This window comes from Ananas comosus, linkage group 6 (assembly GCF_001540865.1).
Source record: "Ananas comosus cultivar F153 linkage group 6, ASM154086v1, whole genome shotgun sequence".
NCBI lineage: Eukaryota > Viridiplantae > Streptophyta > Magnoliopsida > Poales > Bromeliaceae > Ananas > Ananas comosus.
The window spans coordinates 11011586-11033703 of NC_033626.1; the positions used below are offsets into that span (position 1 = coordinate 11011586).

Consider the following 22118-nt stretch of genomic DNA (forward strand, 5'->3'; position numbering starts at 1 on the left):
AGAGAGAAGAGAAGAAGGAAGGGCTACCAAAGTCCTCTTTTATATTCACTCTAAAAAAATCTCCTTTTATATTCACACTCTAAATTTCGGAAACGTGTGAAAATTTGACAGAGAGAGGAATCTCTATATATGTACGAAATCCGAGAGAAGGAAATTATCAGAATCCCTTAAAATATTTTGAATTTCATATAGAAATTAGAATTACAATATTTACTAAAATATTTATTAAGGATATGTTTCTTAACTAATAAAAAATGTATAATTCATTTTTATCCGTAACTTATTAGGATAAATTTTAATTCACATCTTATGTGAATCAGGTTGAATTTGAACGGATTAATGTGAACACACCACATGACAACAGTAATTAACGAAGCTGTTTTTTTTAATTTGTCCGTAAAAGAGTGATTAATTAGTTATGGCTATCATTCACTACTGTGGAATAGTCACTATTACATTTATCTACTTTGCCCCTCGTAGAAGTATTATTACGGTATCACCACCCCAAAAATATAATTGTCTTTTTCTAATTTCGGAGTATTCCTATCTATTATATAATTTTTTTTTTACATAAACTAAGGTGATACCTCTTTTATTAGTGCTCTTTAGCTACTATAATTATCATTCTATCCATAAACCAAGCCTCTTTTATTGTGAATTGTAACTACTGTTTAATTAAAATACTTCGTATCACTACATGAAATGGTGTAAAAACTACAAATAGATGTAGTATTTTTACAAAGTGGTAATATTTTGTAATGCATGAAAAACCCCAGACCGTGAAGAAACTGCTATCTAAAAAGTTTTAAGTCCGCATCTTCACGAAATCCAATGATGCGAATTTATAGGTGTCGGTGCGTTCCCATGAGTCCAAGTATATGTAAACTTGTACGTGTAGGGACATTGCATGGTCCATGAGCCCTACATGCATGATGATAACATTAATATTGGAAAAAGAAAGAAGAGGAAGCATAGTTGAAGTAAAAAGCTTTTTTTAATGATCGGAACAAAAATCAAATACTTAGCCCCGCCATTGAATTATAATCAAATACTTATTTGAAAGAATTTGAAATATATATTTGAGTACAAATTTTTTGCGATGACAGATATAAAAGTTAAAAATTTTATAGGGGTATGTATATAGGTGATTGCATTTAAAAAATACACAGGAACAAGGAGGGCTAAAGCCAACACCAAGAAAAAAAAAACAAAGAAAAAGAAAATAAAAAAAAAAAAGAAGCTCAAGCAAAGCATAAAATATTGAGTGGTTATGAAGCATCGCGATACAAAGTCAACAAAGGCGTCAGAGCAGAGTAACACCAACCAAACTTTTTGCATCTTCAAAAGGAGATCAACCAGAACGAATCACCACAAAATACTTAATAAAAGAAGAGCATGCAAATCATGTGGAAAAATGCTTTAAGAGAGATTTGAAGTAGTGGTTACATAAGAGGGTCAATGCAACGATCCTTGTGTAGAAATTAAATCAGTGTTTCTAGTTGCAAGAAACTGCAGCTAAATAAATCTTTTTTTTCCCTTTTTTTTTTGACAAAAATATCAACTTAAAGTTCTTATTTTATTGAGGTAGTCACTCCATTGGTCGAAAATTCATCTAGAAAAATTCCTTAAAAATTTTACAAAATGTGTCGTAAATGCCAATCATATCTTAGACCGAATTGACTCATTAATTAACCCCATTTGATTCACTTAGGGCCGGTGTTTTGGTGTAAGCGGAAGGGTGGTACTCAAGTTCCATTACTTCCGAAATTTGTTTTGGTGTAAATCAAAAATATAGTGTAACTCAAGTTATATTAGACCTCCACTTCATCTACTCTCGACTTTCCCTCTAAATTGCCGAACTCGATTTCCACAACATTTAATCTTCTATAAAAAATTTATTAAATAGTAAAACATAAACTCTACTTCTTTTATAATGGGTTAAAATTATCTTATTTATAATAAATTAGAATTACTTTTAAATAATAATGAAAATTTTAATTATTTAATAGGTTAAATTTTGTAGCGGTAAGTTTATTACTATATTTAGAAGATAATAGGATCCACTTACTTACAACAAAACAAACAATAGAACTAAAAAAACTAATTTCATCAGCACCATGTTACATCAAAATAAATAGAAGAAATAATTGAATTTAACTTTTAGACTATACAAATTACATCAAAACAAACAACAAAAAATTAATCACATTTTAGGAAAACTCAAATATAATTGCACTTGAGTTACATTGAATCTTAGATTCGTCACTCCAAACGCGCCCTTTATCGAGCAAAATGCTAAGCGGATTAGATCCTAACCTAGTTACACTCCATTCAATAAGCAAATTTGAGAGTCACTTTGACACACCAAATAATCATAAGCAACACAAAACTGAGATAATGCTGTGGTATTTTCTATCAATGATCATGGCAAAGTGCGAAAACACCTCCCTTCATTTGGTCTTTGTATATATACTTGTAGTTTAACTTCTTACACAACTCGTTTGCTTCGTATAAGATCTAACATGTCAACTAAAATATAGGTAAAAAAATACATGGAAGAAATATGCTAGCAGATATGATCATTGAGAATACATAACTTTCCTGACCATCTCTAGTGCAAATGGTAAAGGCTTAATGGTTGATACCCGATATCTCAAATTTGAATCCTAGTCGATTCATATTTCTAAAAATAAATAAATAAAGCGAGTAGTATGTTACCTTTCTCTAAAAAAAAGGGAATACATGACTTTTTCATTTTACAACAACTCTTTTTTTTCATCATTTCAGAACTACCGGCAAAGAATGTTACATTCATCAAACATGTTTGCTCACATTTTTATCAGATTTAGACAACAATGATGGTTATGCTTATTAAAGCATACCTTTGATATAGCCAAAGAAGTTTTCACACATTTACTCTAACCAAGTTGATACGACTTGTAGAGCCCCAATAGCGGCTTCTCTCTCTCTTCCACACGTTTTCGTGCAGCCTCTCGTGCTTTGAGAGCGGCTTCATCCTCTTTCGACATCACCTTGGGCTTCTCATTGTCTCTTTTCCTCTTACTAACAGCAATCGATGACGGAGCAGCACCTTTAATGGATCTTGTAGGGTTCAATGATGTTGAAACAACCCTTCCTGGGGCTGGACCTCCCCTTCCTTTGGAACCCGCTTCATCTTCTACTTTAGCTTTACTTTGCGAAGAAGATTTAAATGCCTCTTCTTGGGTAACCCATTTTCCTGTTTTGCCAGATTATTTCAATAATAATTGAAGTGAGGGAAAAATAAATCCGCAAATTCACCTACAAACTACGCACACAAATAAGAAAATGTTTGGCAAGTGAAACAAGTTTTAAAGAAAGTACCTAGATCATTGGAGTAGTATAAACCAGAGTTTGCATCATAATAGAACCCATTAGACTTGTTATAGTAGTATCCTGAACCCGCATCAAATTCATAACCTATAAAAACAATACGTTTGATGGTGTTATGACCAAGAAAAACAAAGTCGGAGAGCATTAATATACCAATGCTTATGCCTTAAGTTTGATATTGTATCAATATTGCATATGCTAATAAGCCAATGTAACCTGTTTTGTAAATTTACATAATAAACCAACTGGAAATTCATATGGCCCAGTTGGTTAAACCGACTAATTGTTAAATGCACCAAGTAACATTTTTTGTACGTCCAGAATGTGACATTAACCACCTAGGAATGTTTCTTATCTCCGAAAAGGGGTTAATTTGAGCCTTGTAGTTGCATTGAAAAGAAAGAACATCACAGAAGGTACGCCCCGATGCAGTTTAATGTAATGTGGAACAAACAACTCTTTAAACTTGAAAAAGAATGATAAAAGAAGTACAAGTGACAGATTGTGCTCCATCAGAGTTTTTCAAGTATAGCGAATCTAAATGCTCTTCTAGAGTGTACTCAAGTAACAATGACACTAAATGCTCTGCTAGAATGCCAACAACTGATTCATTACCATCTCCCGGTGCTGCCAAACTAGCACCACTGCCAGATTTCGATGCCTCTTGGAAGGATGCTACGTCCTTTTGATAGCTACGCTTAGCTTTCTGATAAGAAAAAAGGCATACAAAACTGTTATATACCAAGAAATCTTCTAAGCAAAGTGCTGCAAAATAGATTATCTGCTCAAGAAAAGAGCTATAGAAAAACTCAAAATCACGATTATCTGCTCAAGAAAAGAGCTATAGAAAAACTCAAAATCAAGATTATCTGCTCAAGGAAAGAGCTATAGGAAAACTCAAAATCACGATTATCTGCTCAAGAAAAGAGCTATAGAAAAACTCAAAATCATTAACTATTATTCAGTCAAAACTTACAGTTTCTATTTGCTCGAGGGCTCGAGCTGCTTCCTTCTGCTCTTTCTCCCTCGCAGTGCTTTCCTTCCGCATATTAGCCAGCCTCTTAGCAACATTGTCCTTGTGGCGCTGACCGAGTTCATGAGTTCTGATGCTTAAGTTATTGTTAGCAATGTAAATCTTGCAGAACTCGCACCATTTATTTCCCTGACTAACCCAATACTGCAAAATATGCAAAAAAGAAGGGTTATCAACAGAAATAATGCAATTTTGAGATAGAAATATGTAAATCAATAGTTACAAGCATTATGCTTGATAACTTGTAGTAACCAAGCTATAATAGTTGTGAAAAGGATAGTCAGCAAACAGCTTAAACTCCTAAAACATGAATCAAAACAGAGTTCTATTATCACCGTTATCTTATGTTTTAAAAAGTACTTGAACATAACTGAAATATCATATGGCATAACCCAATTATGAGTTGCTTGTGGTCAAGGATTTAAGTGCCGTGGCAAGGGGGCCGTGCCGAGCGCTTGCTAGTATGATACGAGACTGTGCGTGCCGTGCCGTGCCGTGCCAACATGTGCTATTCAGAAACATATCTATGTACTGACACCCTTGACCTCGCCTGCTAGTTTATTTTCTTTAGCATCAATATATTCTAATTTCTTATTATATATAATCAAATTCTTTGCACTTTATTGATACAACTACTTGCTAATTTCAAAGAAACGAAGGCTTTTGAACCTTGCCATTAGTACGGGAGTCGTATTGTGCTGATATTTTATCAACACGGTATGGCACTGTGGACACAGCCATGGCCACGGTCACGGTCCATGCCGATGGGCACTTATATCCTTGCTTGTACTTATTAATAAGTGTTTCCTTAAAAAACAATTGGCCATATAATTAAGAAACTCCATTGTTTTCTCCGGAAAACACGATACTCCCACAATCACTAAAACAATTCAAGTTGTCGGTTCTACACTATGAAAATCCTTATGAAGCTATGATACACTATGAGAACCAATTCCTGAATTGATTAATGAGCTACTTATGGATGATCACCTGGTCTTTAGTATAAAAATATGTCCCAAATATACACACAAAAGAAGTTTACAAGTACTATTCCCTAGATTTTATTAAAAGGTATGCAATCTAATGCTCTATAATTGTTATGTACTAATGAAATTAACATAAGTTCGCTGTAACTATTATAACCTACTGATTGGATAGTTAGCATACGATCTTGTTTAGTATGAATTTTCTTTTTCTACACAAGTTATCTTTTTTCTTAGTACGGAATCAAGAAGAAACGAGAACCTACGTGTTCATTCGCTAAAAAAGTAACCAAATAATGGAAAAAAAGAATATTATAAGTAGGGTTTGAGATGAAAATTTTCGTAAGCATGGAGATCAACTACTGAATCGCCTTAAAATATTTCAAAAAAGAAGTAAATACTAGGAGTCAAGTACATAGAAACAAGCAAATTAAGCCTCAAAATCGGATCGTTGCATACATTATACACCAAAGAAGTATATGGAGAGAGAGAGATCACCTCCGTCATGTTGAAAAGGATCGATCGAACCGAGATTTATTTCGCGGAATTAGGAAATTGTTGGGTTAAATCTTCAGGATTAGCGAAAGAGTTCGCCCCAAGCGATCGAAGAAACCCTAACAGGATTTTAGCGGAATCCCCCAATAGCTAGATTCTCCATCTCGGGGACGAAAATTGGGAATCACGTGCTTTCCACGTGAGCGAGACGTTTTAAATCGAAGAGTAAGGGAATCTATATCTATATAGTATATGGGCATGGGCAAAATGTGCGGAGATACCTCAAGTTTAGTTCAGTTTTTAATGTGACCATAATTTTTTGGGGAAAAATTTTAATTAGCCCCTTTTGGGTTTTACACACTTTTAGTTAGTTAGTGTGTAGTTTAAAAATTAATACTTTACTGTCGTGTCCTTTTATTATTACATTATTACAAAGATCTATAGTTAAATATAGTAACAAAATAATAAAATTTACTAACTACATTAAAGTAAAAATTTTAGGCCAGTAATATATATCGTATTTTATTTCCCTCTCTAGGTCATGCAAAATATAACTTAACTATCTTATGATCTTTAAATTTTATTATTTTGGTATCATTCTTCAATAACAGGTTTTTTCGATAAATTGAAACAAAAGTATAGTAAAATGATTTCAACCACAAACGGTAAAGAATAACAAATGCACTAAACCACCAAAAGACTAATTATTAGTATTATATATATATATATATATATATATAGAGTTGAGCTGGAATACTATCGGTAGTAAACTGGATCCGTTGCCACCCATTTATTTTCGATGATGGAGCCTCCAAATCGACGATCGGCACCGTTAAAAATGATCTATACCACTTGAAGTATCTAGAAATCAAATTTCATACTTTTCTGATATTGTTTTCTTGTCCATCACGTGGGCGTAAAAATGAATGGCTGAAAATGAATATTCTCTAAAAAGTGATGATAAAAATTTTGTAATTATGATCGAGAGTATAGATCTTGTTCTAAATAGTTTAAAGAATTGTCTAACCAAAATCAATTGATTCGGATAACTTTACACCGTTAAACGAAAAAACCCCTCATATCAACCATTAAAATTACTAATTTTAAAACCCTTTGATCATTAGATAAATGATGTCGAAAAGATTTGAAATTTAATTTCTAAATACTTCAAGTGATATAAATCATGTTCAACGGTACTGATCGTCGATTTGAAAGCTCCATCGAAGAAAACAAATGGATAGCAACAGAACCCGTTTACTACCGATAGCATTCCAGCTCAACTCTATATATATATATATATATATATATATATATATATATATATATATAACATATAAATTAAAATCTTTGTCGAATATAATTATGATTCAACTAAGTTCAGCAGGTATATTTGCTTTTTAGAACTGCGAATCTTAACAAAACATCTAATTTGACTAACTGCAATAGCTAGCATCTATTTGACTATTTTAGATGCCCTCACCAAATATAAGAAAAAAAAAAAAAACCTTACACCAGAGATAGGGTGACCGTATTTATTTTATCTAGAGTCATACAAAGGTGTAATAAATTCCAACTGCAGCGTAGGTAAAAGCTTCAAATCCCAATTTTTTTGTTATCCAAATCCAATTTGTTGTGTGTTCCTCAACAACATATTTCTCTTGCATGAGGTCAAGAGGATCATCATCAATTAATCAGAGTTATTTGATAGATTATCCAAAGTTTTTTTTAATCCTCGCATAAGATAAAAGATTCAACGATTTATAACATGGCACATTTCATGAAAATAACAGCAAACAAGATGCTCATACAGTATAAATTATGCAATCAAGTGATAGATAAAGTAGCAAAGAATTTAATCAATGTTATCAATTTTGATAGGAGTGATATCATCTGCCACTTCAAATCGCCCCACTAATCGAGCGAAGAACACCATTGCTTGCTCCAGAGTAAACTTGATGTTCTCAGCCTGTTTAAAAATAAATGCGTAAGGTATTTCAAGCAGAAAGAGGAAAACATTAAAAATAACAAGGTCTTTTCCGAAACCTTGCGGAACCCATGCTGTTCCCCTTCATATTCAACCAAAGCAACAGGCAAGCCTTTTTCTTTCAGGGCAGTATAAATCTTACGTGCTTGATCCGGTGGCACAATCTGCACAAAGTTTAAAAAATAGGAACAATAAAATCTTATTCAAGAGATTAAACACCAGAAAGATGCTACAAGTGTGCAACAATAGCATAAGCAAATAACATTTCGAGAAAATTGTTGATCATAGCTATACCTTGTCATCTAATCCTTGAAATAAAACCACTGGGCAGGTAAATTTATCTACGAAGTTGATTGGCGATTTCTCAAAATAATCTCTTTCATTTCCTGAAAGAATATGAGGACAATTTCAGCAAAGTTAAGAAACAATGAAAAATACCTTTTAAATGGTAAAATGTTGTTGACATGGAAATGCGTTCATTTGCTCACCGACAAGATTATCAATATAGTGGGATTCGAACTTGTGCATGTCCGCTCTCAATGACGACAGATCAGCTATCTGCAAAGTTATTGTCCAATGCAAGCAACCATAAACTTATCAATGCATAGTGATCTGTGAGAGTTGTATGAACAGCAAATAGAACAACTATTCAAGTACAACGCAAACTTATCTAATAACTTCATACGTCCCAGTATAGTTGTAAAAACCAAAGGAAATACCATGTGAAAGTTGCTATAAAAAACAGAGAAAATATTTCCATATATAACTAAGATGAATTTAGTGAAATAGAAACTTACACCATACAAGGAAGCACCAGCTTTAAATGCGTCTCTGAAAGCAAGGCATGCTAATGTTGTGTAACCACCAGCTGATTCGCCTGTTACGCAAAGTCGCTGTCCATCTACTTTTCCACTTTCCACCTTGGAAAACCAGATTCATGACAAGTGTATACAGTTCAGTTATGGTCATGCAATGTGGAATGCTTTAATACTTTGAGAAGATAATAAAAAGGTCCCAGAAGACAGTACCAGATATGTAGCACAGCTGCAAGAGTCATTAACATCAACAACACCCCATTGCCCCAGTAGTCTTTCTCGATATTCTCTCCCATAACCTACAAAATATATCCTTGGATACTTTGATTACTTGTTTATTTATATATTGATAGTGCATTCTATGACCATGAAGATGATTAGCCATAACGTAGGACACAGCATGGATTAGCTGTCCATCTATCTTTAGATGGCAAAATAAGTTAAGCAGTAAGTAATGCATGAAGGAAAAGTTCAAGAACAAACCAGTGCTTCCTCCATAATTAACATCGACGAAAGCCCATCCTCGACTTGTCCAATACTGAATTTTAAGATCGAGAATTCCAAGTGCCTCAATTGTAGGCCCTCCTGAGAAGATAGTTAAAGAACTCCACCAGAAGTATAATAATATCAAACATTATAAGCTTCTCTAATTAACTGTGCAACTGAATATTTGAAGGAGGCCTAAAAGCTAAATTAAGTCCGCTATCTTACACCGACATCATTAAAGAATTTCAAGATTTTCAGCTCAATCCAGGGAGCTCCCTTTGGCTCAGGCCAACCGATGAACTATAGATCTGACTAGAAACACCTGGGGTTACATTTAGCCCAAGTCTACTCGGAAATGTGAAAACATATACACGCATTGACAATAACATTAACAAACAATTCTAGTAACTTTTGCAATATAGTAAACAACAGAGAATGAACATTTGTAAGTGCGCCTAATAGGTGTAACACTTTCTGAGCTGATTCATGGTTCTGAGTCTGTCTATCTTTGTATGTTATACGATAACCAAATCACTTTTCGATATCTTTTGCAATGAAAATAGTGAGATAAATGCAAGAAATGCTACAAGGAATAGTTGCAACAAATGCTACAATTTACCATGTGTTTCAACCAGCAATGGAGGCTTCTCATCAGATAAACCTTGATAACTGGGATTTGTCGGCGGGTAGAAATAAGCATAAGCATTCCGACCAGGGATCTCTGTAGGAAATTTGACAAGTTCTGGCAAGCTAAAGTACGGCTTGTATTTAGTAACATCTGGAGAAGAAGACCAAACTATTGAGAATGCTGTTGCCTTTGATAGCATTTCATCCAAGGTCACCTAACAACAAACAGATGTTATATGTTGTCGTTCATCAGTAAATATTAATTATATAGTGTTACTTCTTAAAAAATGAATATTGAAATAGTCTACCAACCTTAGCAATTGACAATGGGTGAGTTGCTGATGCTCCTTCCACGTAAAAGTAGTCTGATCCAGCAACCTGCCAAATTAAGTGCATTGAAGTATTGAACATCATCATCATCAGGTTAAGTTTCTGAGATCTTAAAATTGAGTGAGTTGATGTAAGAAATATGTTAAAACAAGAACTACCCTAATTTGTTAACTGATCCAATAGTAAGACAAGATTTTTGAACATACAACATTAGTAACAAGAGACAAGGGAACATCAAGCAAGGAAAAGGATCCAGAAACGTAGTCCAAAATTCCAAGGTATGACCTTCCGCTCTGCCTGCATGAGATAATCACAGAATCCACTTTGTAATATAGAAAGAAAAAAAGAATGAATGGTAAAGAAAAGACATTATTGAAACCTGTAACTGCAGATGATACTATTATTTTCACCATTTCTTCCAACAAAATCATAAGAGCAGGCACCATAAACCCATAGTGGTCTTGCGAATTCAGCATTCATGGGATACACTGGCACAACATCATTTTTGTCTTCAATCTGCAACCAAAGGAAGCAGAAAGTGGATAACCAATACTTGGAATCCCAACTCCTCAGGTGGCTAAACATGAAACAGAAAAAAAAGAAAAAGAAAAAAGGAGAAAACATAGAGAATATAGATTGTAATTTAATAGCTCTGGGGAATAAACTCATCATGTTTCTAGCCAAATACCTATTACTTTGGATAAATAAAACACCTGATCATAAGGGTGTCAATAGAACAGACATTTTTTCCCCGTCTAATAATAAACATTTAGCAATCTAGCCAGTAATTTTTCTAAGGACAAACACAACCTGAGATATAGATAAATGAGAAATAATTGTATAGTAGACAAAGATGAAAATAGAATTGAGCCAACTTCAATCTACTGTAAGAAGAAATAAACTGTAAAACAGCAGTACCCATTTGTATATATTCCAAAACCCAGTCCTTCTGTCAGTCATGAAAAGCAGCTCCCCTACAAATAAAGTAAAGAAAAGAAAGAAAAAAAAATCTCAATAAGGAAAATTAATTTCGTCAGTCGATTCAGAAGCCTGAAAAGAAAACTTAGAAGATGAAAGACATACCTTTCGAAGACCATTTGGGCTCAGTAGGAGATTCCACCAACAAAGGGTCGCCACCAGCAACACATACTCGCTTACATAAGTCTCTGTACAGAGGCAATATAAATCAGTGCTCCATTAACAGGCTGGAATGAATCTAAAGGGGTACATAGTGAAAACAAGGACTAGAACATATTCACATGAACATAGAATAAAAAATTCTAATGATAAATACTAAACAGAGCGGAGATCACTGTTCTGATTAGGACAGCTTGTCTGAAAGGTAGAGAACCTCAGACTGGCTGAATTTACACTTTCTTTAAAACCAGGCTATTTTTAGTATTATGCAAGCCATAGCAGTGAAAAAAGTAAAAATATTTTTCCCTCAACAAGATGCTTTGACAGCAATCTATATTTAATAAATAAAAAAATTCAAATTCTGACCTCTTTGCAATGGCTTTAGATCTTACTTGATGTAAGTTCCAACTTTTGAGAGAAGGAAGCAAACTCACTTCCATGAAAAATATGACATGATCAGATGCTCGTAGTGTAATATATTGAGGAGCCATAATTTCCATAGTAACTAATACAAATGGTAGCAAAACGCATTAATACATAGCTTGCTAAGAAGCATCAAAAGATATCCATCGAAAATATTATTGATTCTGCCGAACAAACTTTGGCACTAGTTTATCTACTTGCAGCTCAAGTTAATCAAATACATGGAGAACTTCCGACATTATTATTGATTCTGGCGTTCAGCTTAACAAACATTAGTGCTTACCCACTTTCAGAGACGTATCCAACCCAAAGCTCTGCTTTGTCCCAGTGCATGTTGGGGTGACTCCACTCAACCCATGCTATCCGCTTTCCACTTGGATCAACACGTGGAAAAGCATAGAAATCATTGCCGCTAAGTAGCACTTTTGGTTCTTCAATAATATTCAAAAAGAAAAGGAAAAAAAAGGTAGTTGGTAAAAAATAGCATGGTTCTTCCGAACTAGCAAAAATCAAATAACCAGACATGAAGCTGCATACCATGAATATCTTCATTACTCAAGTGTATTGCAACAATAGTTGTAGTTGGATTTAAGCTACTTGTACGATGATCTGTGAAAATATCAAAAGAGAATTTCATTAAACAAAATTAAGACTAGAATCAGTAGTAAGTAAAACTGGTACCATGTTAACAACCTTCCATCACGGTGATAAAACGATGGAAGAGAGGATCAAAGATGCCATCAGCATAACGGACAACAGATCCCCCATAATCTGGTGTAAGAGGTATTGGCGTGTGATTTCCTGGCAGAAAAGAAAGAATAGGAAGCAAATAATTCAATGTTACAGGAATTTACTCCTTTTTTAGTTCAAAATGGTTAATCCAGCACGCAAGATTCAGTAATATTGAAATAAGAGAAATCAAATAGAAATTTTGACAAAGTTTATCAAATAGCAAAAGTAGGTAAAAAAAAAATATATCTAACCAAAAGGTAACCAGCACCAGAGAAATTAGTTGTCCAAAATTTCCAATAGAGAAATAATAGAACTATAACACAGTGATTGCTGAACTATATAGGTCATGTCAACGTGAAAGTAACCCTATCATACCTCTCCGCAGTTGATAATTTGGGCATAGCAGAGAGAAAAGAAAAGTCAAAGTTACAACTTGAATTCAACAACCACCACAGCATTCTAGCCATAAATGATAAATATCACTTTCTAAAAGAAACAAATAGCAAGTTGTGACTGGAATGATAATTGAGAGATTCACCTCCAATTATTTGCTTGTATAAACGTTGATCTTCATAATTGGAGAATACAATGACATTATCTCTAACTGCAAATGCACCCCCTCCATACTCTTGGGCCAAAGTCCGAGCTGAAAACTCCGAAGGTATAACATCCAGAGGCTTATCTTCCAGTTTTTCAGGCTCCTTTACTATAACTTCACGCCTGAAAAATACCTACTTAAGTTAAACAATGACATATCATAAAATCCAATATTACGAACAAGAAAATGAAAAGGACAAGTTAATTGCACAACAGATTACCCATCCAACCACAAATAGTTAGAATATGTACTTAAAACTAAATTTCGTAACAGAAATGAACTCCTATCAGGCAAAGAGAACCACGGTATGAAAGGGCAATTTGAGATACCAAACACACCTTGTCTTAAAGAAATCTTGTTTTACACACTGCTGCATGGTACTCAAGATTACAAATTGCAAAGTAGACTTCTAATGATCAGGACATGTGAGGCGGCCCAACAGAGAAAATTGTATTGTCCATAAAAATCCTTTGATCATATTGCCATCCTGTCATGTGAGGGTTTTCAGGGTAAACAGAATTAATTTGAAGAAAAGAAGAAAACAAAATTGACAAATTCTACCTGCTGCCTGATTAATAGCACTTTTAGATTAATTAGAATCTTACCATGTGAAGTGAGTCTTTTCATGTAATTGCAATAAAACAAAAGGCATTCTACATTCTTTTGAATTAGTTTCAAGCGATGCAACATATACTTAAACTCCAGGCTCAATCTTGTCCTTGAATCAAGGGCATTCTCTCTCCTTAGCTTATTCCTTTTTTCCATTTTATCCAAACAATTCAAATAATTTACGTATTTCAGAAAATATTGAACCTAAAGCATTAAAATGGCATTCAAGTTTATCATTTGCTCCATTTCAAGAACACCGCTAGGGTTTTACGCATCCCCACGTTAGGGTTTTAGAATCAATACGATACAGAGTAATGATTTAAACTAAGCCGTAGAGCAACTGCGACGTACCCTCCTTCGCTGGGGCGTGTCTCGATCCAAAGGAGGCGCCCGTCCCCGCCGACGGCGAAGCCGCCGAGGTGCTTCTCGGCGCCGGCGACGACGTCGGCGGTGATCGCCGACCGCCACGAGCCGTACGGTGCCGAGGTCTTCTCCGCGGCAACGCCCTCCGACGCCATGGACGACGACCAGGAGGTTAGGGGCGAGTTCGGGAGAAGGAACGGGAAGGAGACGCGCGGGAGCCGTCCGTTGAAGATCGCCCGGCGGGGATGGGGATGGGGACGGGGGAGAGGGAAGAGCAAAGAGTGCCGGTGAAGAGTGACGACCATTAGAGGTGTGGGTTTGGTCAAACACGTTCGTCAAAAAAAATTATTAAATAATATAATATTTAAATAAATAAAGAGAGTCCAATATTTTCTTTACAGGTTTTGAATTAATGATTTAAGACAACATACATTAAAAAAATGGTTTAAGATGAAACTTAAGATGAATGGTTTTGATAGAGTTTGGTCCAAAGTTAGTATTGATGATGAAACTGAATCTGAAAATCAAATCGAACTCGAAAAATACAAAACTAGGCAGAAAAAGGAATCTGTGATGTAGACTTGTTTTGAGGTCCAGCTTCTGCTGGTACAACCACAGCCACAAACAAAAGTCTAAGGATTCCCCTTACAGTTTCATTGCACTTCAATTTCCTAGGATCATGACTAGAATAGATTATGTATTTCTACTTTTGTGTGTGCATAAAAGCTTAGAATCCAATTTATTTGTTGTTCTCCGAATCCAATTTGTACTTCATTTCCCAACAATACATTTCTCTTGCATGAGGTCAAAAGGATCATCATCAATTAAGCAGAGCTATTTAAAAGATTATCCAAAGTTTTTTTAACCTCACATAAGATAAAGATTCAACAATTTATCACCGCGAACCAGACACCAATTACACAATCAAATGTACCAGCAAGTAGCCAAGAGTTTAATCAAAGTTGTCAATTTTGATAGGAGTGATATCATCAGCCACTTCGAATCGCCCCACTAACCGAGCAAAGAACATCATGGCCTGCTCCAGAGTAAACTTGATGTTCTCAGCCTGTTGAGAAATGAATGCATTAGGAATGTCAAGCAAAATAGACAAAAAAAATTGTTAATCTAAATTATTAACAATAATAACAAGGTCTTTTCCCGAAACCTTGCGGAACCCATGTTGCTCCCCTTCATACTCAACCAAAGCAACAGGCAAGCCTTTTTCTTTCAGGGCTTTATAAATCTCACGCGCTTGATCCGGTGGCACAATCTGTGAGAAATTTAAACAATAGGAATTGTAAAAATCTTACTCATGAGATTAAAAAAATAAAAAATTGCCGCAAGAGTGAAACAACGGCAAAAGCAGATAATACCATCGAGACCTTTCAGGGAAATTATTGCTCATAGTCATAGTTATACCTTGTCATCTAATCCTTGAAATAAAATCACTGGGCAGGTAAATTTATCTACAAAGTTAATTGGTGATTTCTCAAAATAATCCCTTTCATTTCCTGAAAGAACATGTGGAGAATATCAGAAGTCAAGAAACAATAAACGAGACTTTCTAAATGGTGATACATTGTTGACATGGAAATATGTCCATTTGCTCACCGACAAGATTATCAATATAGTGGGATTCGAACTTGTGAGTCTCGGCTTTCAGTAAAGACAAATCAGCTACCTGCAAAGTTATTGTCCAATGCAAGCAACCATAAACTTAGCAATGCGTAGTGATTGGTGAGAGTTGTATAAAGAGAAAATAGAACAACTACCCAAGTACAATGCAATATTGTTACTTCAAACATCCCTATATAGTTGTAAAAACCAATGTAAATACCATGTGAAAATTGCTATTAAAAAAATGAAATATTTCCATGTATAACTAAGATGAAGTTAGTGAAATAAGTTCTTACACCATACAAGGAAGCACCGGCTTTAAATGTGTCTCTGAAAGCAAGGCACGCTAATGTTGTGTAACCACCTGCAGATCTGCCAGTTATGCAAAGTCGTTGTCCATCTACTCTTCCACTTTCCACCTTTTGAAACCAGATTAATGATAAGCGTATGAGGTTCAGATATGCAATGTGGAATGCTTTAATGCTTTGAGAAGATAATAAAAAGGCTGCAGAAGACGGTACCAGATATCTAGCACAGCTGCAACAGTCATTAACATCAACAACACCCCATTGCCCCAACAGTCTTTCTCGATATTCTCTCCCATAACCTACAAAATATATCCATGGATACTTATTTATACTGATAATGCATGCTATGAGCACGAAGATGGTTAGTCAAAACCTAGGACAAAGCATGGATTAGCTGCTCGTCTATCTTTGGATGATAAACTAAGTAGTGAATAGCCTGCATAATGCATTAAGAGGGAGTTCAGAACAAACCAGTGCTTCCTCCATAATTAACATCGACGAAAGCCCATCCTCGACTTGTCCAATACTGAATGTTAAGATCAAGAATTCCACGTGTCTCAGCTGTAGGCCCTCCTGCGAAGATAGTTAAAAAACTTCAACAGAAGTATAGTAAAATCAAATATCAAAACCTTCTCTAATTAACTTTGCAACTGAACGTTTGAAGGAGGCTAAAAGCTAGCTTAAATTGTCAAATCTTACACTGACTTTGTTAAAGGATTTCAAGATCCTCAGCTCAATCCATGGAGGAGCTCCCTTTGGCTCAGGCATGTAATATAAATCTGACTAGAAACAGCTAGGTTTATATCTAGCCTAAGTCTACTAAAAAATGTGAAAACACATACACGAATTAACAACTAGACTAACAAACAATTCTAGTAACTTGTGCAATAAGTAAATAACAGAGAATGAACATTTCTAAGTGAACCTAATAGATGTAGCACTTTCTCAGCTGATTCATGGCTCCATGTCTGTCTACTTTTGTATTGTAATTTACATGATAATCTAATCACTTTTAGATCCTTTTTGCAACCAAAATTATGAGATAATCGGAAGAAATGCTACAAGAGAATAAAATGAGTACTAGTAGAAACTAGTGAAGGCTTTTTCTCCTTTAAATTAACAAGTCGCAAGTTACCATGTGTTTTGACCAACAATGGGGGCTTCTCATCAGGTGAACCTTGAAAATTGGGATTTGTAGGTGGGTAGAAATAAGCATAAGCACTCTGACCAGGAACCTGTGTAGGAAATTCGATAAGTTCTGGCAGGCTGAAGTACGGTTTGTGTTTAGTAACATCCGGAGAAGAAGACCAAACTATTGAGAATGCTGTTGCCTTCGATAGCGTTTCATTCAAGGTCACCTAACAACAAACGGATGTTACATGTTCATTCATAACTACTAATCATATAGTGTTACTTCTTAAGAAATGAATATTGTAGTTAAGCAACCTTAGCAACTGACAATGGGTGAGTTGCCGATGCTCCTTCCACATAAACGTAGTCTGATCCAGCAACCTGCCAAATCAAGCGCATTGAAGTATTTTGAACATTATCATCAACAGCCCAAGTTTCTTAGATCTTAAAAATTAAGTGAATTGATGTGAAAAATATATTATAACTTAAAATAACAACTACCCTAATTTGTTAACTGCTCCAAACAGTGATACAAGATTTTGGAACATACAACATTAGTAACATCAGACAGGGGAATGTCAAGCAATGAAAAGGATCCTGAAACGTAGTCCAAAATTCCAAGGTATGACCTTCCGCTCTGCCTGATGAGATAAATCACAGATTCAACTTTGCTATATATAAAGAAGAAAAGAATGAATGGAAAAGAAAATAAATATCGTTGAAACCTGTAACTGCAGACGATACTATTATTTTCACCATTTCTTCCAACAAAATCGTAAGAGCTGGTACCAAAAACCCATAGTGGTCTTGCGAATTCAGCATTCATGGAATACACTGGCACAACCTCATTTTTGTCTTCAATCTGCAACCAAAGGAAGCAAAAAGTGGATAACATGACATCTCAATTCCTCAGGTGGCTAAAAATGAAAGGGGGAAAAAAATGATATAACAAAGATAATATAAAATGTGATTTAATAGTTCGGGAGACTAAATTCATCATGCTACCAATTACTTTGGATGTATATACATTACACCTGAGCTTAATGTTGTCAATATCTTCTAATGATAAACAATTAGCATGGTCTAGCCAGTAATTTTCCTAAGTCAAACTCAACCTGAAATGTATATAGCAGTAATAGTATAGTGGACAGATGGAAATAGATCTGAGCAAACTTCGACCTACTGTAAGAAGATTAAACTGTATAATAGCAGTACCCATTTGTATATATTCCAGAACCCCATCCTTCTATCAGTCATGAAAAACAGCTCCCCTACATATTTAAAGTAAAGAAAAAAAGTCTCAATAAGGAAATTAGCTTCTTCAGTTGATTAAGAAGCCTGGAGAAAAACTGAGAAGATGAAAGATATACCTTTCGAAGACCATTTGGGCTCAGTCGGAGATTCCACCAACAAAGGGTCACCACCAGCGACACGTACTCGCTTATATAAGTCTCTGTACAGAAGCAATATAGGCCAGTGCTGTGTTAAGAGGTTGCAGTGGATCTAAAGGGGTACATAGAGAAAACAAAGACTAGTACATATATATCACATGAAAAATAGAACGATAACTTCTAATGATAGATGTACTAAAGAAAACGCATATCACTGTTCTGACTAGGAGGACAGCTTGTCCGAAAGGTAGAGAACCTTGGACTTATAGAATTTACACTTTCTTTAAAACCTGGCTATGTTGAGTATTATGCAAGCCATAGCAGTAAAAAAAGCTAGAGTGTTTTTCACTCAACAACCTGTTTCAACAACAATTTGTATACTAAAAAAAAAAAAAAATCAAATTCTGAACTCTTTGCTATGGTTTTAGATCTCCCTTGATGCACGTTCCAACTTTCAGGCAAAGTAAGAAAACTCACTTCCATGCAATATATGATGTGATTGGGTGCTCATAGCGTAATATACCATGGAACCATTATATAGTTTGCACGAGTAGACGGCATCAAACACATTAATACATAGCTTGCTAAGAAGCATCAAAGATATCCCTTGAAATACGAATGATTCTGCTAAAAAAACTTTGGCACTAGATTATTTACCTTTCTTGCATCTCAAATTATTCAAATAAATGTGGAAATTTTGACATTCAGCTCAAGAAACATCAGTGCTCACCCACTTTCAGAGACGTATCCAACCCAAAGCTCTGCTTTGTCCCAGTGCATGTTTGGGTGACTCCACTCAACCCATGCCATCCGTTTTCCACTTGGATCAAGACGTGGAAAGGCATAGAAGTCATTGCCGCTCAGTAGCACTTTTGGCTCTTCAATAATATTCAAAAAGAAAAGAAAGGAAAAAAAAAAAGATAGTTGGTAAACGAAAAGGCATGGTTATTCAGAACTCGCAAAAATCAAATAACCAAACATGAAGATGCATACCATGAATATCTCCATTACTCAAATGTATTGCAACAATGGTTGTAGTTGGATTTAAGCTACTTGTACGATGATCTATCAAAATATTAAATGATAACTTCATTAAACAAAAATAATACTAGAATCAGTTGAAAGTTAAACTGGTACTATATTAACAACCTTCCATTACGGTAATAAAACGATGGAAGAGAGGATCAAAGACACCATCGGCATAACGGACAACCGGGCCCCCATAATCTGGTGTTAGAGGTACTGGCGCGTGATTCCCTGACAGGAAAGAGAGAATAGGAAGCAAATGATTTAATCTTACAGGACTTCACTGCTTTTTAAGTTGAAAACAATATACAGAGCACGCGAGATTCAGTAATTTCGAAATAACAGAAATCAACAGGAGATTTTGACAAAATTTATCAAACAGCAAAAATAGGTTAACAAAGAGAAATATCAAACCACCACATAACCAGCACCAGGGAACTTAATTGTTGTCTACAACTCCCAACAGAGAAATAATAGAACTGCAACACAATGATTGGTGAACCATACAGGTCATGTCAACAGGAAAGTAACCCTATCGTACTTCTCTGCAATTGATAATTTGGGCATAGTGGAGAGAAAAGGAAAAGTAAAATTTACAACTTGAACTCAACACCAATGAAAGCATTTTGGCCATAAATGATAAATATCATATTTTAAACGAAACAAATGGCCAGTTGTTGACTAGAGAATCGAGTAAAATGATAATTGAGAGCTTTACCTCCAACTGTTTGCTTGTATAAACGTTGATCTTTATAATTGGAGAATATAATGACATTATCTCTAGCTGCAAATGCACCCCCTCCATACTCTTGGGCCAAAGTTCGAGCCGAAAACTCTGAAGATATAACATCCAGCGGTTTATCTTCCAGTTTTTCAGGCTCCTTTACTATAACTGCGCGCCTAAACAATACCTACTTGAGTTAAAACGTGACATATTATAAAATCCAACATTAGGAACAGATAAAGGAAGAGGACAAGTAACCAGTTATAATATGTACTTAAAACTAAATTTCATAACAAAAATGAACTCCTATTGAGCAAAAAGAATCACGGTATGAAAGGACAATTTAAAATACCATATATACCATGTCTTAAAGAAAATTTGTTTTACATGCTACCGTATGGTACTCATGATTATAAATTGCAAAGTAGACTGCTAACAATCAGGATAGTTGAGCCGGTCCAACAAAGAAAATTGTATCATCCACTATGTTCTCGTGAGAGACGAGAAATAAACATCATAAAAATCCATTAATCATATTGCCATCCTGTCATACGAGGGTTTTCAGCGCAAAATAGAACAAATTTGAAGAAAAGAAAATTAAAATTGACAAATTTCTACCTGCTGACATATTAGACCAAGAATTACAAGCCTTTTCCTACCAGAATCAGATTAGTTAGAATCTTACCGTATGAAGTGATTCTTTCATGTGATAACTGTAATAAACAAAAGTCATTGTACATTTTTTAGATTCTTGTTCACGTGATGCAACATATCCGACCCAAACTGCATGCTCAATCTTGTTGTAATTTCCAGTTTATCCAAACAATTCAAATAATTTACATATTGCATAAAAAATTGAACCTAAAACGTTAAATTCGCATTCGACTTTATCATTTGCTCTATTTCAAGAACACCGATAGGGCTTTTGCATCGCCGCGCTAGGGTTCTAGGATCCATACAATTCGAATTAATATTTAAAGTAAACCGTAGAGCGACCGCGGCGTACCCTCCTTCGCCGGGGCGTGTCTCGATCCAAAGGAGGCGCCCGTCGCCGCCGAGGGCGACGCCACCGAGTCGCTTCTCGGCGCCGGCGACGACGTCGGCGGTGATCGGCGACTTCCATGATCCGTACGGCCCCGAGGTCTTCTCCACGGCGACAGCCTCCGACGCCATGGACAACGACGACGACGACGACGACGACGACGGGGTTAGGGACGAGCTCGGGAGGGGGGAGGAGGAGGAGACGCGCGGAAGCCGTGCGTTGACGATCGTGCGGTGGAGACTGGGGCGAGGGAGAGGGAAAAGGAGAGTGGAGGTGAGAGTGGCCCAACGAGCCGTTATCAACTTCGCGGCCATTAAAGGAGTGGGTTTTAGAATTTAGATGGGGTTTGGTCAAAAGAGTTTCGTTAAAATAATAAAATAAAATAAAGTTTTAAATTTTAAATAAATAAACGTTTGAAGCAACGGGGCCGAGCCGTAACCGTTATAATATTTTGGTCGTAATTCGACGTTTTGTGGGCGTGGAAACGTCTAATACTTGCAGTTTTATACAAAATAAAAGGTTGAACAAGTGGTTTGAGACAAAATACATAAAAAAAAAAAGGGGCTACTGTATATACATTTTTAAAAAATTTTGTACTTTCTTATTTATCCCTCTAAGAAAGTGAATATATAAAAAATACGCTTTTAACTCTTAAGTTCTTTCAAATATATTTCTATAGTTAAATTCTGTTAGTGAATTATTAGAAATAATCGTTATTTTTATAAAATTATTAGTTTATCTTTTCAAATATATACTTCCGTCGTTACCAAGTTTTTTTTTATTTATCCTTAAGTCAAAAGGTAAGATAGATATTTTAACTTTTTTTTAATTCCGATAAAAATTTAACCTCTGCTTAATTCGAGATAACTTAACTAATACGAACAGCAGGGAT

The 22118-nt window shown here is 35.3% G+C and overlaps 3 protein-coding genes across 7 annotated transcripts; all 3 read right to left on the reverse strand.

The window, feature by feature from the left end:
* Positions 2501 to 6106, reverse strand: LOC109711188 (zinc finger protein ZOP1). The gene is made up of 5 exons (XM_020234114.1): positions 5887 to 6106; positions 4349 to 4549; positions 3988 to 4078; positions 3364 to 3459; positions 2501 to 3238 (listed from the first exon to the last, which is right to left on the reverse strand). Exons 1-5 carry the CDS (start codon positions 5893 to 5895, stop codon positions 2919 to 2921), a joined length of 717 nt encoding a protein of 238 aa, XP_020089703.1. The 5' UTR covers positions 5896 to 6106; the 3' UTR covers positions 2501 to 2918.
* On the reverse strand, positions 7571 to 14374 carry LOC109711484. Of its 3 annotated transcripts, XM_020234543.1 has the most exons (19): positions 13976 to 14107; positions 13354 to 13502; positions 12956 to 13137; positions 12379 to 12486; positions 12223 to 12294; positions 11969 to 12116; positions 11209 to 11291; positions 11044 to 11099; positions 10505 to 10641; positions 10332 to 10422; positions 10108 to 10173; positions 9788 to 10010; positions 9166 to 9267; positions 8896 to 8981; positions 8665 to 8787; positions 8356 to 8425; positions 8162 to 8253; positions 7927 to 8031; positions 7571 to 7849 (listed from the first exon to the last, which is right to left on the reverse strand). In XM_020234543.1, the coding sequence occupies exons 2-19, from the start codon at positions 13389 to 13391 to the stop codon at positions 7736 to 7738; spliced, it is 1896 nt and encodes a 631-aa protein (XP_020090132.1). In that variant the 5' UTR covers positions 13392 to 13502; positions 13976 to 14107; the 3' UTR covers positions 7571 to 7735. The 3 variants fall into 3 exon arrangements, with proteins under 3 accessions (XP_020090132.1, XP_020090131.1, XP_020090133.1); XM_020234542.1 differs by lacking the exon at positions 13354 to 13502 and having other exon boundaries at positions 13976 to 14374; XM_020234544.1 differs by lacking the exons at positions 12956 to 13137; positions 13354 to 13502; positions 13976 to 14107 and adding an exon at positions 12669 to 12693.
* On the reverse strand, positions 14730 to 21577 carry LOC109711483 (dipeptidyl-peptidase 5-like). 3 transcript variants are annotated; one of them, XM_020234540.1, is made up of 19 exons: positions 21191 to 21577; positions 20179 to 20360; positions 19584 to 19691; positions 19428 to 19499; positions 19165 to 19312; positions 18414 to 18496; positions 18259 to 18314; positions 17769 to 17905; positions 17594 to 17684; positions 17359 to 17424; positions 17226 to 17270; positions 17048 to 17147; positions 16384 to 16485; positions 16126 to 16211; positions 15901 to 16023; positions 15599 to 15668; positions 15407 to 15498; positions 15153 to 15257; positions 14730 to 15053 (listed from the first exon to the last, which is right to left on the reverse strand). In XM_020234540.1, the coding sequence occupies exons 1-19, from the start codon at positions 21538 to 21540 to the stop codon at positions 14940 to 14942; spliced, it is 2130 nt and encodes a 709-aa protein (XP_020090129.1). In that variant the 5' UTR covers positions 21541 to 21577; the 3' UTR covers positions 14730 to 14939. The 3 variants fall into 3 exon arrangements, with proteins under 3 accessions (XP_020090129.1, XP_020090130.1, XP_020090128.1); XM_020234541.1 differs by lacking the exon at positions 17226 to 17270; XM_020234539.1 differs by having other exon boundaries at positions 17048 to 17270.